This window comes from Haliaeetus albicilla, chromosome 1 (genome assembly GCF_947461875.1).
Source record: "Haliaeetus albicilla chromosome 1, bHalAlb1.1, whole genome shotgun sequence".
NCBI classification, from domain to species: domain Eukaryota; kingdom Metazoa; phylum Chordata; class Aves; order Accipitriformes; family Accipitridae; genus Haliaeetus; species Haliaeetus albicilla.
The window spans coordinates 58839742-58856814 of NC_091483.1; the positions used below are offsets into that span (position 1 = coordinate 58839742).

The 17073-nt window shown below is 42.1% G+C and overlaps 1 protein-coding gene across 1 annotated transcript in view; it reads left to right on the top strand.

Annotated features, from left to right (window-relative positions):
• Window positions 1-17073, top strand: part of APBB2 (amyloid beta precursor protein binding family B member 2) — a 198340-nt gene that overhangs the window by 176186 nt on the left and 5081 nt on the right. The window contains exons 12-15 of the mRNA XM_069791231.1: window positions 11850-11964; window positions 14540-14627; window positions 15717-15800; window positions 16308-16423. Of these exons, the coding sequence (XP_069647332.1) occupies window positions 11850-11964; window positions 14540-14627; window positions 15717-15800; window positions 16308-16423 (403 nt within the window). The remainder of the gene's footprint in view (window positions 1-11849; window positions 11965-14539; window positions 14628-15716; window positions 15801-16307; window positions 16424-17073) is intronic.

Sequence of the window (17073 nt, forward strand, 5' to 3'; positions counted from 1 at the left end):
GTTAGTGGTTGGTGAATAGTGCTTCAGAAATGAAGGCGTGTAGTGATTGTATATGTCCTGGCTTCAGCTCGGTGCTCATGTGAGGTTGTTGCCTAGGCTGTCACTTCTTCAGTGTGCAACTTTCAGAGGAACCCAAGTGACCTTGGGGCCTGAGCTTTTGGAAAAGGCATTAAAAAAACTCATTATGATCTTTCTACTCTTTCAGTTTAAACAACGTCAGGTTTTTACAGCCTGAAGAACTATTCCTGTTTGTTTTGTCAGCGTCTGCTTTAAATAGCGTTATTTTGGAAGAAGGAAGGTTCATGTACTTTGTATGTCTATTTATGCTTTCTGCATACTACTTCCCAGACTTGTGTGTGGTATTTTAAGCTTGATTACCTCCCAGTGTTGATATGTCTGCGCTGCCTCTCTAAATTCAGCTGATGCCTGTTGGCTTTATTGCGTGTTTCCAAAAATACAAACTTCAGAGCAACAGGATTCAACTAAAATAAGAGTCGAAAGGAAATAGTGGCAGTATGCTTATATACACTGTGCTACAAACAAACAGCGAACATTAAACATACAGCAGTTCTTTCAACTACCTTGTCTCATCGTATGCTGGAGCTCTGTCTGCGTGAGTGCTTTCTAACTTGCTCTTTCTGTTTCTTCATGCTTCCGTGGATTCAGAGAGAGGTAAATGATTTTTGTTTTTCCATTTTCGTGTTTATCCTTCCGGCATGCACCAAACAATGTCATATCAGTTTGCTTGTATCAATGAACAGAAGCTAATCTTCAGTGAGTAAATTCGTATCTCTCTGTCAGCTTTTAACAGTATTGTCAAGTTGATATTGCCTCTTGGTTTGTTTTTTTCCAGGTCCCAAACCCTGTAGTACTAGAACAGTTTAAAATCATGTGATGCAGTGGGTTTTGATGTTTGCTTCTGGTGTTTGAATTTAAAATTTAGATTATGTTGTTCTCTGCAATTTGAAATGCAAGAAAGTTCTATTAAAATCCCACCTTTTATTTAAAAAATTAAAAACCCGTGATACTAAGAGCAGGGGATTTAAGAGCTGGGTTTAGCAAGACGTGGAAATGTCAATGTTTATTTCCTATTTTTGGTATTTGTTTTGGATCTAGCTGGGTTGGTCGCTTGTCTTTTGAGTTAGAAGAAAAGTTGTCCCCAGTATGTTTGATTTGTTTGGATGTACAAAGGGATCGTTTGGGATTCTCTACAATGCTTCCCATTTCATGGGAGCGCAGACAGTAAGGCATTGTAGTCAGGTGCTTTGCAGCACAAGGGCTGCAGCCACTCCAAAGGCTCTTACTGATAGAACTGCATCCCTTAGATGAGATTTGGGGTTTGTTTGTTCTTCTAAATTGCAAGGACTTGAAAGTAGGACTGGGTAGAAGGAATGTGGTTTAGAGATGCCGACTGTTCCTCGTGCTTGCTTTGTGGAATATAATGAGAACGGTTTCCAGGCTTGACTGGTTTTTAATCAATTCTTTAGTCAGTGTTGGCCTAGGGAAATGTTTGAACTTTCTTGATTATGGCTTTGCAATCTAATGTAGATTTCATGCATGTGGGAAGTGATGATCCTCCCAGACTAACATTGGCAAAAGTGTGCTGCAAGCAGATTTCTGGGTAGTGTCTGTGCACGATTGCTGTGTTCTCTGCCTGAATAATAAAGAACAAAGGAGAACTAGTAAGCATTGCTTATAAAATAAATCACACTGGAGAGATTAACTGTTCTAGTGTAGTCTGCTGTCTTCTTCAGTTAAAGCTGTAGTAGTGCTTTGAGCATCTCAACTTGATGTATCTCTTTATTAAATCTTTAAATATTCCTTATAAACAAAGGCCCACGTCTTCCAATTAGATCTGGAAGATAGAAGCATTGTCAAAAATAGCTAAATACTTATTTGTCAAAACCAAATATACAGAATCTGCTGCAAAGAGGCTGTTCAGAGGTTCACAGGCATAACCACACATTCATTTACTTAAAGGAAGTTCAGCATTCATCAGAAATGCTAGACTAGCCATCCTGAGGAGTTAAACCACCACTTTGCAATGCTACAAAGGAGAAGCAGCAACTGCAATAGCCTTGATAGCCTACCTCATTTGTGTCCCTTTGTGTTGAAAGCTGTGCATCGCAGGATATGAAAGCAGCCCCTTGCTTGTGCATATCTCATAAATGCTGTGAAGCAATTAAACAAACAAACAAAAAAATCACCATGAAAAATCTGTGGCAGTAAAGTCAGCGGTCAGTGATTTTCGTAGGATCTGCTCCTGAATTTCTGTCTTCCTTTGAGTTCATTTACAAAACAAGCTGAGGTCTAACCTGCTGCTTGACTTTTTGACTTGCTGCATCTGGCTAGCAGTTGGTGAGCAGCAGTAGGCCCTATCTGCCCCCAAGCACCAGCTGAACGTGGTGCACTGGTGGCTGGGACCCCCTCATGCTGCTGGCACGTGGTGCGGGGTCCTGCATGCTCCGGCAGAGGCGGCCTGTGTCCCTGGGACCCTCTCCCCAGTGCCCTGCCAGTGCTACAAGAGCACAGAGTCTCCAGGGCAGTCTTGGTAGTGACCACGGCATGAGTGATAGACTGTCCTCCTTGCCCTGACAGCAGTACTTCAGCCTTATGAACGTGAGGTGGGGTTGGGAAGGAGGACCACCATGGAACATAAATCTTAGCTGTACAATCTGTACTGCTGTCACTATGTTAACACAGCTCATGGATCTGGACAGCTTAGATACTGAGTTGCGCTTTGACATGACTCCATCTGTGTAAATCTGTGGCCCTTTGGAGAGGTGGAATATAGCCCTTGGTAGTAGGAGAAAGGGAAGTGGCTTGTAACATCTCAGAGTCATATTTCTGGCGAGGGAGGCAGCGGTGGCAAGGCAGACTGGAGTCCTGTCCGCTCCCCCCAAGAGGAGGCAGTGGGCAGCGTTGAGACATGGAAAGCGTGTCTGGGGGAACGGCTTCTGCAGCTTTGTGAGGATCAGGCTGCAGGAAGGAAATCGGAGTGAAAGTCGTGCAAATGCTTTCAGGCTTGGAAGCGCTGGGCTCTGAAGGGCTGAGCTGGGTATCAGACATATCAGCTCTGTGAGGGTTTTAACAAATTTTGGAAGCACGCTGAACTGTGGTGATGATAAGACATCAAAGAAAAACCAGCGGGCTGTGTGTTTTAGGGCTGCCAGATTAAAGCCTTTGAGTATCACACAAAGTAGCCATAGCTCCTCCTTGAGAGTTAGCAAGTGACGTTATCAAGGAATGAAGCAAACAGCCTTTCAGCAGGGGATAATTTGCCCTACAAACTTTATGCATGAATTAGAAAAACAAGATACGCTGTGTCAATGCCAGACTATTTGAGGAGAAATTCAGTAAATGCAGAACTGATGTTTTGCTGCAAGGAAACCCATTTTCAAGTTGTGTGAGAGGCCATCTTAACTACTTGCATCAAAAATTAATGACCAGTGTAATGTAGTGGTGGCCAAGTCTGCCATTCTGGGTTGTAGCTGGGGAGCAGCCAAAGAGGTGCAGGAGCTCTGGGGGACGGAGCGCTTGGAGTGAAGAAAAGTTGCAAGGCTTTCGTATGTTTTCAGGATTGCCAGCAAATGTTGGAAGCATAGGGAAAATTCGTTCTCTCCCACATCTCTTCCAACTCTAATCACTGAGGAGAGAGGAGTACATGTGCTTAAATGCACCATGACTGTCTTGGAGAAATGGGAAGGAGAAGACTTGTGGGAGTAGTTATTTTTCTTCCTCCTGCAGGATTTGATTCCAAAGTGGTTGGTATAGTCACCTGGAGATGGAGCTGTGGGTTTCCTTCGGAGGGTGTGGAAGGGAAGCAGTGGTTTTATTCAGTGTCTGTTTGGTATCTGGTAGGTGAAATGGAAGTTGAAAGGTCCTCAGTAAATCTTCCACAAACAGATTTTGCAGCTTGTGTGAATCCTGTTTGTTTCATCTAGTTCTGGTTTCATACTTTTGGGTGTTTCTCCCTAACTTTGCAAACTCCTTGATGTGAGCCTAATAAAGACAAGTGAACTGAACAGAGTCCCAGAATTAATTTCAGCTCTAAATCAGTCCCCTCCCTCCTATGTGAAAGAGGGTCTTTTTAAAAGATGCAAAATGTTAATCCAGAAGATCTGTAATTTCTGTTATACATATTACTGCAGGATTTCTTGCACCTCATCTTCTCTGCCGATTATGATACTAGAATATTTGTGTGTCATGGAAAAACCCCATCAGAGCATGGTCTTGTTGGTGTTAACATTTGTCCGCTTTTCTCCTCATGTGTCTCCTCTCACTTGCCTTTTTCTTCTCTGCTCATTTACACATGTTCATGTCTCACTGGTGAATAGCAGCCTCCCGCCAGGTGCCTTCTGACCCTGCTCAGCTGTACCGGTGGCTGCTCTCCCCTTTTTTCCCCCTGCTTGCACAAATCACGGTCAGCTGTTTGCAGGAAAGCAAAGTGAAGCCGGAAGGTAATAGACTCAGGAGATGGTTTCCCCACAGCCCGGCGGTGTGTGCTCTGTGACATCGCAGGAGTCACAGAAGTCTGTACATCAGTACGTAGAAACCGACAGTCATCTTCTGTAGGCTATTCTGGATGAATTTCAATCAATTTTAAGCCGAGCCCAGAGGATATCATTTTCTGGTTCAGGAATTCTTGTTACAATTTGTAATACATAAATCCGTAAAGCAATTTACATTTTGCTGCATGTGTATCGTTTTAATATAGTTGTTTTAAATAGCAATTTAATTTTGATTGATAAGAGTAAAAAAAAAAATTCAGACTTCAGGGCTAGGGTGTTGGGGTTTTTTAACCAAAAAAAAAGGATTAATGCCATTCTACACTCCTTTGAAGAAATAAGTTTATAGTGAGAAGGTAATGGAGGATATGCTGCTCTTTCAGGCTGTACTTAATTGGGATGCCTCCTAGGACTTTAGCTAATAGTGGCAAATGGCTATGACTGCTACTCAAACAGGGCAGCGTTAGCATAAATTGCATTTAATGTGGTTATATTCATCCAAGGTTGAGCAGCTAAGTAATGCCTAGCCAGGTGTTAAATAGGTATGGCTATCTAAGGTTTAGTCAATTACTGCAGACATTTGCCAATTAAAGAGGGTAAAAGAGCAAACCAAAATGAAATTCCTTTCTACTTAGCACCTTACATTGACTTTGCAGTTCTCCAAATTGCTTTTTAAATAGTCTCTCTCTAGTCCTGTACTCTTTCAAAATAAAGACATTTCTACTGAATTTTTAACTGTTCAGCAGAACCAGTCTTACCCGCTTGTGCAGCAAAATAATTTTCTTACCAATTTTTCTGGTTTTCTAGCTTTTGCCAGAGTACTGATTTACATCTAGTTCCTATAACTGCAAAGATAGTACTGGATCATGTAGTACATGTGCAAATTATTTAAAAAAAATAAAACAAGCAAACAACCTACTATGCAGTACTCCTTCTCTATAATCCTGTATCAACAGAAGTAGTGTGCTTGTGTTATAAAGTTTTAAGAATATACAGCTTTTTTCTGCAACGAAATACATTATTCTCCCACTAAACATCTTGCTGCTCTCCCCACTGACATAGAAGGGAATTTTACCAAGAGCTGTGGTTCAAATCCCACAGATTTCATGTACACACACACGCTATTGAGACAGGGAAGACTCCAGCTGGATGAGATGTGATCTATTAACCCTATGCTACCTCTGTATCCAGCTATGGGCTTTGTAAAGGCTTTTGATTTTCTTTTTCCCCTTGTTTTCCCAGCAAGGTGTAAAGACAGGGGAATGGTAAGAGAAGGCATTTGCCCTTTTCCATAAATTTCTATTGCAAACACGTTTCTCAGCACTTCTTCATTATCAAAGGGGCCTGTTGCACATAAATCTCACTTAAATGTTAATAAGCTTCAAGTGAGCTGCAGTCGAATGAAGGTTTACGGATGAAGCGACCCAGAAGGGATCAGAAGTGAAAGAAGAACCAGACAGCAGTCTTCTGGCTTATTTGGTATTCAAGGCTTTGGACAAAAAAGAAGCTGTTGCCTTCTGGTCCTATGTAGGGAAACACAAAACTTTTCCCAAGTTTTACGTTGTAATTGATGCTGCGGGGAGCAGATACCCTGGAATCCCTAAAGCCATACTTTTCTTCTCCAAGAGCTTGGCTTTCCCAATGCCTAGAAATGCCCAAAGCAAGGCTGCAAGGCTCCCGCTGGTGTTGGAGGAGCCGACTGCCACCAGCCTGTACCACCATCTCCAGGTCCCGGCTACTGGGCTTTGTGTAGGACTGCTTGCGCGAGTGCATGGGCATCTAGGTGACTTCATGAATTAATGAAAACAGTAGTATTGTTTGCGCTCTGTCAGAAGGGAGAAGTGTGGTTTGTGTGCTAATTTTGATTGATGATTTGAAAAGAGGTGGTGCTGGCAGGGTTGCGCTTGGTGCAGTACCACAGGTTTTGAAGAACTTGGATTTCCTCCTCTGTCTCAGCAGATTTACAGATGCAGGCCCTGGTCATCTAAAGGTTTATGCATATTCACAATCAGCGCATGTAATTAGCCAATTTACTTTCTTCAAGCTGTTCAGGTACTTAAAGTGAAACACTGGTGTTTGAGTCTGAAACGCCACTGCAAGGGTTTTATTAGTTTTCAGTAGTTGAAACTGATGTACTAGCTGGGGTTTCAATTTCTCCTGTAATTGTGCTATACCGCCTTGTTTATGAATGCATACCATTACAAGCAGAAATGTTTACAGAAGCTGCAGGACCAACTGCCGGAGAGGCTTGACGGAAGCGTTTCTGTGCACCACTCCAGTACTGAGGCAGCACTTACTGAGCTGAGGCGAGGGCCGGGTGCCCCTGGCAGCGCCATCCTGGCACCCACCAACACCCCCGCAGGTGGGAAGTGGCGTTTCTGGCACTTCTTCAAGGTGACTCTGCGTGAGTAGAATTTGACAGGACAAAGACAAGACATTTCTCGCAGCCTCGGGGGCTTTCCAGGCCACACACAGGAGACTCGCTGCCAACAGTAGAGGCGTTAGTGTTTCTTCAAGAAGAACACCCAGTATCAGTACCAGCTGGGGGATGAAGAGATTGAGAGCAGCCCTGCAGAGAAGTAGGGTACTGGTGGATAAAAAGCTGGACGTGAGCCGGCGATGTGTGCTTGCAGCCCAGAAAGCCAACCGTATCCTGGGCTGCATAAGAGGAGCGTGGCCAGCAGGTCGAGGGAGGTGATTCTGCCCCTCTACTCTGCTCTGGTGAGACCCCACCTGGAGTACTGTGTTCAGCTCGGGGGTCCTCAGCACAGGGAAAGACATGGACCTGTTGGAGCAGGTCCAGAGGAGGGCCACAAAAATGATCAGAGGGAGGGAGCACCTCTCCTATGAAGAAAGGCTGAGAGAACTGTGGTTCTTTAGTCTGGAGAAGAGAAGGCTCTGGGGAGACCTTATTGCAGCCTTTCAGTACTTAAAGGGGGCTTATAAGGAAGATGGGGACAGGCTTTTTAGTAGAGCCTGTTGTGATAGGACAAAGGGTAATGGTTTTAAACTAAAGGAGGGTAGATTTAGACTAGGTAAAAGGAAGACATTTTTTACGATGAAGGTGGTTAAACACTGGAACAGGTTGCCCAGAGAGGTGGTAGATGCCCCATCGCTGGAAACGTTCAAGGTCAGGTTGGCTGGGGCTCTGAGCAACCTGATCTACTTGAAGATGTCCCTGCTTATTGCAGGGGAGTTGGACTAAATGACCTTTAAAGGTCCCTTCCAACCCAAACCTTTTAAAAAAAAGGCCTGCAGCAGTCCATGGAGGAGAGTGTTAGTGGCCTACATGTAGGGTTGCTACCAGCTCCATCAGAAAGTCAACACATTGCATTTTAACCAAAAAATAACATCTTAGTGGACAGTATCTTAGTGGGCAAGTGCAGAGCAGGCCTGTCTTACCAGGACTGTTGCCATCCTCCTCTTGCAGGGACAACAGGGTTGCAGGCACTCCTGTGGCAGGACTGAAGTGGCGGGTGAGCCCCCTTGTCACCTGGAGTGTCCCACTACAGATACTGCGTCCATAACACTCATCAGACCCCTTCTCCCTGCCCTTACCACAGGTCTTACCATTCAGAGAGTTTACTGAGCCAGGCTCAGGGTGATACCTCATTCATTTGGCTGTCATTAGCCTTCCAGGAACAGAGAAATGTTCTTATCAAAAAGCACACAAGCTTGTTAATGTCAGTGCTGCCCTCCATATTGATCTCCTTTGTTCAGAAAAGTAAATTTATGCTTGTGAGAGGAACGAGCTCAGCAGGCTGCCCCCAGTCCACCTCTCTGCCTTTAAAATGCTGTTGAAAATACTCTCATCTAAGGTGTTTCCCACTTAATTGTGAGTTGTGTTCCTTTATGACCAAAATCTTTGATCCTGACAGAATTCAGTCCTTAGTTTAACACAGTTTTAATTGGTTGGCTCATTTTTATCTCTGTGGTCCTTTGAGTCCTACCTCCACTAGGAGATAATATGCTGACTGAACACATATAGTATTATCTTACAGATTCCCTTAAGGCTGAAAATCCTTGCAGTTGAGCTTGGGTCTTAGATAAATTCTGCAGCGTGAGACTTAATGTGGCCTCAGGGGTAGTCCATGCATCAGGGACTTGGCAGGGCAGTGGAGATGCCCTGCCTGATATGGTCTCCTACAGCAAAGCACAGTAGTTTATTAGGGCAGTCATAGTGTGCCAGGGCATTGCCAGAGCTACTGATCAAAGGTTGGACCACAATTTCTTGGGCTGTTACAAATGGGTTTTGCTGGCAACATGTTATGTCCTCCAAGCCCTGACGACTTGCTTTGGTGGCTTTGCTCCATCTTAGTTTTTATTAACAGTAAAAGAAGGTTGTAACAGCTGTATGGCTGACAGAAGGGGTGAATTATCTTCTGTGTTTGTGTAACTCCTTGAAGGTGGTGGCCTTATTAGAAGTCCTGGTATTGTATAGTGCTCCTGGGGCTGTGCAGATTTCTGTTTATTCAGTCAGGCTTCTGTGCAGTGCAAGCAACTTGGCAAAACAACAGAGGATGCTCTTCCTAGGATCATCTTATAAAGAAATGCATAAATCATTTGTTTACAAGTCCTCGAAGGAATAGTATTGATTTGAGGTAAATGCTTCTAAATGGTAATAAATAGCCATGTAATGGTCACATAGATGGCTTTCAATGTTATTTTAAGTTAATGCAAACACAGGTTTCAGCTGTTATGTCTGCACTCTGAAAGAATAGACCTTGATCTAAATAGTAAGGTGTCCACAGCAGTCTGCTTGTTTAAGTGTCTTTGCAACCCTGCAGTGATGGTCACTGCCTGCAAGTTTTTCCTGCATGTAAAGGAGGGGAAATCTTAATGAAGTTAAGATAGCAGATGCGTGTCTGTTAAGTGAACAGTGTTTTCACATTGTAGTTAAAATATTTGTAAGGGAAGGTATTTGGACTCAGAAATGTGAGGTCTGAAACTTAGGGAATTTAGAAGATGGCAGCTAAAGCCAAACACATAGAAAACAAAAATCCCAAATGCTTAGGACGTCTGGAAGTTCCTCACTTGCAGCTCTCAAAGCAGGCAGGGTCTCTTCAGAGCTCAGGATATTATTGTATGTGGGACTTCTGTGAGACTGAGCATTTCCAAATACCTGCTCTGCAGATCTTTCAGGAGCATCAGTAATGTTGAAAGCTTACTTCAAAAGGCAAAAATCTCAAAGGTTTTTTATGTGGTTTAATTTTTTTCCCCATAGCTGCTAATTTTTCGTAGGCCATAGCTGAGCCATACCCCCTTCTCTTAGCCTTATTACTAGAGTCCAGCTAGGAGTCTTCAGTTTGCTTTTGAGACATTAAGCTACGAGGAAACCATTCTAAAGGAAGGCTTGGCACATGTACAGATGAGCCAAAAAGTATCAGGTTTTATCCAGGAGCAAGATTCCAGCTGGAGCTCAGCATCTCCCTGAACTTGCAGTGCAGCAAAAGGGAACAACATGCCAAAAGGCTGTTGTAGATTGTGGCCAAGGTGCTTGGGGGTCGGGCGGGAGCTAGGAAACCTCAGGGCATCTTCTGTAATAGACAGCACCTTCCTGGATTATTGCTTCATGATTTTTCCTGCAAGTCTCGAGCAATTGGGTGAAACACTGTCCCTCCTCAGGGTGCCTGCATCGCACATGCTGGCAGGGCAGTGCTGCAGCTGGCGACCTCCGATGCAGCCCATGGGCTGCGTTCCCCATGCAGGAAGGTTTCAGATGGCAATGTGCTCCACGTGCTGCCCCGTTGCCTCCTGTCTTTGCTGTGCCCTGATGCGTGCCATCGTATGTTGGGATGCAGTGAGATGGAGAGGTGCCTCCAGCTTCACTGTGTTTCTGCACAGTTCTGTCATGTGGAATTGTTTCCAAATCTCAAGTCCCGATAGTTTTGTGGGGTTTTTTTAAAGTATTATTCATCAGGCTTCAGGTTGCAAAGTGGTTAAACAGAGGAATAACCTGTGCCTGTTGCTGAGCAGCCCACACTGTGGGCAACTGCCCCTTCAATTGCAAAGGCTCATTAAGGACAAAATTAAGTGCTGCTGAATTAGGTAAAGGTAAGGTACTTAACTGCAGGACAATGTTCATATCTCGTATAGAGCTGGAAGTCCAGTTATCTATCTGCCACAGTCTCTGGTTCTCCCTGGATAACTTCAGTACAAAATTCTTCAATTCACTGGGCATCTACAATGAATAAAGAAATTGGCAATCCATGCTACATTAAACCCTGCTTGGGATATTTATAGACTTTAGTATGAACTGAAGTATTCCTGTATATAAAACGTGGTTTAGGAATATCCCTCCTATCCCTTCACCAGTTAGAATCTTTACTGGTAATTATTTACATGTAAAGAGGAAAGGCACCGAAAAGAGACTTCAGGCATAAGAAGCTTTTGGGAGCTCCAGCTTTGCTTGTCTGGTCTAATTCTAGTTAGCTACTCAGCATATCTCTGCTAGAGATGCAAAGTCCAAAAGAAATCTGGAGATAGCAGGAGGGTCACAAAGTAGGACTGGGCTGTGGTTGCTCAGAAGACATGAGAAAGCAGAGGTGCAAGACCAGGGAGCAGAGAGTCTGGTATAGCAAGGATGACAACCAGGCAAAGCCAGGCTTCTTTCTGACTTTTTCAGAAGAGCTCCAAATCTTAAACAGCCTGAGAACAAATAAATGTAATCCTGGTACTTCCATCACCCGTGCTAGAAAGCTATACTATGCTGCAGTGACTAGCCCGTGCAGTGCAAAAAATCTCTTTTTTAGGGCAGCTTTATTTAACTTTTTAAAAATAAGGTCAGAAATTTAGGCCAATTAGTGTGAGCAAAGCTCAGCAGGTTCACATCTCCCTTATGCAACCAGATCTGTAATTACTATCTGCATATTTTAAACACTTTATACAGTCCTTTGAAATACGATTTTTTTCTCTAACTAGAATCTTGTATGCTGTTTCTCAGATTTTTTAGCATTTAAGAGCTGCATGTGTTTTGTCTTAATTTGTAATTCTCTCCCCACTTCATCTTCCATAAAATATTTTGAGTAAATTTTCCCATGTATTTACAATTGCAGTTGGAATTACAGGTTGTAAGTTCAGTAAGTTGCCAGGGTTAGAAAACTGTAATGAGTTCTTTAATTATATAGATTAAGCACCAAACTTTAGATATGTGTTTCATCGGTATGCAGTGTATTACATTTGTACATCTGCTTTGTCTAAGGCATGTGTTTTATTCTTTGACAGCCAAGACATACACCTGTTAAACTGAAGTAGGACTTGCTGGTTTGGAAATACTACGGATTCTAACGCCTTAATTCGTTTTGCTTGTTTCTAATGTGTCAATTTACTTTGTTTACACAGAGACTTTGCTTATGTGGCAAGAGACAAAGACACAAGAATTCTGAAATGTCATGTGTTTCGATGTGACACACCCGCAAAAGCCATCGCCACAAGTTTACACGAAATCTGCTCGAAGGCAAGTGGATTTAAAGTCAGCTGCATTCATCTGTTTAGAGGTCCTTGAGCCTAATACGTACAATCAGCAATTGTACACAATGTTAGTTTGGTTTATGTCACTGGCAACGACAAATGGTGTAGAGAATTTGGAAAGGAAAGGGTGTGAATAGATGGGAGTAAAGGGAGGGTGAGCATCCAAACTGGGGAGGATGATACTGCTTTTGATTTGACAAGGGTGTATAGAGACTGAAGGTTTTCTTGAATAATAAAGAAGCTGCAGGTTCAAAATGGAAAAAGAACACACAGCTTCAATTAATAATAGATGGTGATGTTAAACTCCGTAAATAAATCAGACCTTGTTTGAATGGTATTATTCAATGGTATTATCCTGCAGGACAGACAGGAAAATAAATAGTTGCTAGCATTACTGTGCTGACTTAAAAAAAAAAAAACACCAGGGAGAAGAGGGGGTTTAAGCTACTCTAGTTACAAATACTAAAGGATCTTAGTTCCTGCTTGTGGTAGTATTGTCCGTAATACTGGAGAGGACTGTTCTTTTCAGTCATTTCGCCTTACAGATTTGCCACTATTCCCTGGTTATTAATTTTGGTTTTCTTGCATGATCAGTTCATGAGTGTCTTCTCTGCAGTCATTTCATGCAGCAGTAGCAAGGCAGCACATCCTTTAGAGCAGGCAAATCTGATTAACTGCCTCTCTATGAAGCATTTCAATCTACTTGAAACTTTTTTATTCTTTTATTGAGTTGTGGTGGATTTGAGGCTACATTCCCCTTTTAAAAAATATTATGCTGCTCATTTTGGTTTTCCTTAAAACATGTCAGTTTGCACCACAGGGAAAGTGGGCTGTGGGGATGAATAACCTTATCAGTTATCCCTGTGTAACTTGTCCCTCCTCGTGAGTCACAGCTCTTTTCTAGAAAAGCTAGTTAGGAAACCTTCGGGTTTTAAAATTCTGCTGATTTACTGTATGCCTGTCCATTTGCTTTTTACATTTTTGTCTTCACATTAGTGAATGGAATCAGTGATGTCAAATGCCCCTCTGTAGCCAGTTGTACAGTCTAAAAATTTTTCATTTTTGCAACACTGCGGACATGGCTACTCACCTTGTGATGTTTCCTGCAAACAACATGAGCGTTTACACAGTGTGCATTACTGTAACCTTCTGGGCAGCAGTTTTTCCTGAGGCAGAGGCAGAAGGTAGCCCAGCAACTGTGCAAAGCCTGGCAGGTCTGTGCCTGAGGAAATGCAGGTGGCAGGGCTCAGGGAGCTGCTCAGGTTGGCCAGGGAGCTGCAGGCTGCGCTTGGTGAGGTTTAACACCGGGGACTGCAGCAGTGACTGACTGGAGAAGCCTGGCGCCGTTATGTCCCTCCTCTTTCCCCTCCAGCTCTCGCTTCTCACAGATGGTTCTGGCAAGTCTAGCAGGGAAAAACATGCTACAAAGGGCCTACCACAGCTGCTTTTATCCAGTAAGGTCAACATCAAGTAAATGCCATGGTAGCTATACACAGGCGTATGGGAAAGGGAGTAGAGCTATCACATACGTAACTATGACATGAAACTCCTGGCATTAATTTTGGATGAGAGCAACTAAGCATTTAAAACCATAGCTAATAGTAACACAGAATAAAACAGGACAGTGTTGTTAAATAGAGCAAGTTCCTTTGTAATTCAGCAATAGATGTAATCCTGATGGCGGGAAGCACTTGGCATGTGCTAACTGACACACTGGACCTCTTTGCTGAGTCAGGGCTTCTTCCTAAGCTAGTGTGTATTGTTTTTCATCTGCAGGGGGGAATATTGTCACGTGTCACTGTAACAGAAAATACTTTCAAAATATAAAACCTTAAAAAAAAGGGAGGGGGGGCAGGGGGGAGAAATTTGCTAGAAGCATCTTCAGGCCAAGTGTCATCTGCTGGAACACCAGTTATCTTTATAGCTTAATTACAATTAACAGTCATGGCATAAAGAAGCGGATAGCAGTGCTTCATGTATGAGCTTTGGAAAACCTCTATTAGCTTCCCTCCTCAGTCATATATTTGTAGGGAATAATCATCCAAAGTGGTTATTTTGAAGTGGTTTGGTTGGGTTTTTTTCCGCCTTTTGCTAATATTACACATTTTGGGGGAAGAACAGGTTTTATTTTGCATGGGATTTTTAATTCCAGAAGAAACATAGAAGTGGAGGAAAAAAATTATACACAGCAGAAGTTAGATCGGAGAGGAACATGAATATTGAACACTCTTCTCTGTGTGTTAAATATTTATATTTCTTGTTACATTAGTCCTCACTGCGATTTTGCTGTTGATAAAAATGGCTAGATTTTTTTTTCCTCCTCCATCTCTCTTTCATCTAGGCTTGGATACCACTTAAGTTCTTTATATAGTTAAGGAATGATGAATAAACTGGAGGAAAATTAAAGTTGCTGTTTAAAAAGAATAACCTGTTTAGTTATGTAGCTTCTGAGTTATTTCAGATTTCAGAAACTAGGGTTGTAATAGGAGTATATTTATACTTGTAGTTGGTACTCTACTGTATTTTCAAAAAAAATGCTGTATTATCACTGTTGTCTTCAGATTATGGCCGAACGGAAGAATGCTAAAGCTATGGCTTGCAGCTCATTGCAAGAGAGGACAAATGTCACCCTTGATGTTCCTCTGCAAGGTACTGTGTGTACAGCTAGTATCCTTGGGATGGTCCTATTTTAGATATGTTTCATTTCTGATCCTGCTTTTAACCAAAAATGGAGTATGTTAGGTGGAGAGGTCAGGAGTGTAATCTTGTCTTTTAATTACTGTATCTGACTGTAACCTGTTATTGTATTACATTAAACATTTTTATTGGTTGTGTTGACAGTAATGGAGTCCTGCTCAGTTATGTCAACTTGTACATTTCCTCTTTTGTTTTGAAATACAAATGTTGCAAATGCAGTCTTACTTACTTGTGGCTACTTGCAAGTATTGTCCTTTACAAATCACAACACCTCCTGACTTGAGACTGCACAAATTGGCCAAATCTTCCTTAAAAACTGAATATATTCCAGTTAATCACTTGGATTCAGAGGAGCTGTAGGAGGACTCCTCCTAGGTTTCAGCATCTATTTTAGCAGCTTCCAAGGCAAGGGGTGCAAGTGGGTTGTCATCCAACTTAAGGGTCTTTTGCACACTCTGCTGCATGGTAGAAGAAAGTTGCCTTTGCATGCCTTTATTAGTCATAGCCTGATAGTTGCTATTTTGGAAGTATTCCAGGAGAACAAACATACTTTGTGTTAGTTTTACAGGAAATTATATGCTTGTAGATCCACTAGTTTATACTGAATATCTTACTCCTAATCCATACGTCAACTTGTGTAATTGTCTGCTCAGACAGTAGTATTGATTACTCGTAGACTGTGTTTAACATACTAACAAGGATGGTACTAAAAACAGATTCCAGATTTTACATAGTTATGCAGTGACACTTAGGTCTATATGTCTCAGAGACACATTCATCTTTTTTTTTCATGCTTTTAATATGCCAGCAATATAACGTGACCTTATTCTTAGTGTAGATCAAGAATTAGGTGATGCAAAGTTATCCCTAATTCCTTTAGAAATTATTGAACACTGTTCTTGTCAGGAGTAAAACTTTAATTGATGCTATACCTTCAGAGTACAATTACTGGGTAAACTGGTTTATGTTATTGATGAAATAGAAGTGGTTTTCCCTGCTGTGAATGCTGATTAACAGAAATTGATTTTTGTTCCCATGCAGTAGATTTCCCAACACCAAAGACAGAACTGGTACAGAAGTTCCACGTCCAGTACCTGGGCATGCTACCTGTAGCTAAACCTGTGGGTATGTAACACTTAAGTGACTTCCAAAGTACCTTGCATAAACTCTAAAGGCCGGACTCTGGCTAGCCAAGTGTAAATGCATGATTTTCAAAGGGTAGCAACTCTTATACTTCGGTCATATGGGTCAAGCATGAAGACATCTAATATTCAGGGCCTCATCTGAACGTGAGTTTTGCAACCAGAGTATTTGGGGAGCTGCCAAGAAGGCAGAGTTTCTTCCTACTGCTTGCTCTGAATATGAGCTCTGCTACTGATGAGAAGGGCACTCGAGAACTGAAATGGTGCAGCAGCTAAACAAGATGCCATCCTGTTTTTTCTAAGCTGCAGGCACCTGTTTTGTTTTTGCAGATAAAGAAAACCAACTTCACAACCCTTCCTTCCATCGTCAAATTAACTTTAATAAGGAGTCCAAAACAATCTGTTTTCTCTACTACTATGTGAAAATAAAAATTTTGTTATTGTTTACTTATGTATTTATTTTTCATTATTGCATTTTCTTCTCTTCTAGGAATGGATACTCTGAACAGTGCCATTGAAAGTCTAATGGCTTCCTCTAGCAAAGAAGACTGGATGCCAGTTACCATGAATGTTGCTGATGCTACTGTCACAGTCATCAATGAAAGAGTAAGGCAGACTGTCTTGTTTAAAACGCATTTAATATAACACGAGTGTTGAAAACCAGGAATACAGAAACACTAGTAGAAAGAGTTAATTTACACTAGAATTCATTTGCTTATTTTGCATTTTCTTTCTTTCCAGAATCTGTAGAGGCTCTTACTGCTTGTATTAGCTTCAGATTTATTCACCATTCCAAGCATGTTCTCAGAAATAAATTATTACAAGTATTCATTAGATACTTAAAACAAACGCAGTGTTATCCTTTCTAGGAATTTTGAGCCTAAAATGCTGTAGGTTAAGACCTAAGTAACAATCGTAAATTCTAAACTGTATTTACCTTATTCTTGGTATGGAAGCCAAGAGTAATATTAAAATCTGTGTTGCACATCACTGTCCTTTTGTAGACCATTTTCCATAGAGATTAATACAATGAAACTTTCAAAGAATGCCTTTTATATGTGTCTGTTGATGAAGTACTAACCAACATCTCTATAACATACCAGTGATAGGGGAGCACGTCCTGGAGTCATGATAGCCACGTTGTTCTGTTTCTTCACAAAACAAGCAGTTTTTAAAATGCACAGCATGCTCAGTGCTCACGCTCAAAGCCTTGGTCTTCTGGTGATAGCCTAGAAGGGGAGATCCAGCCCAGGCCT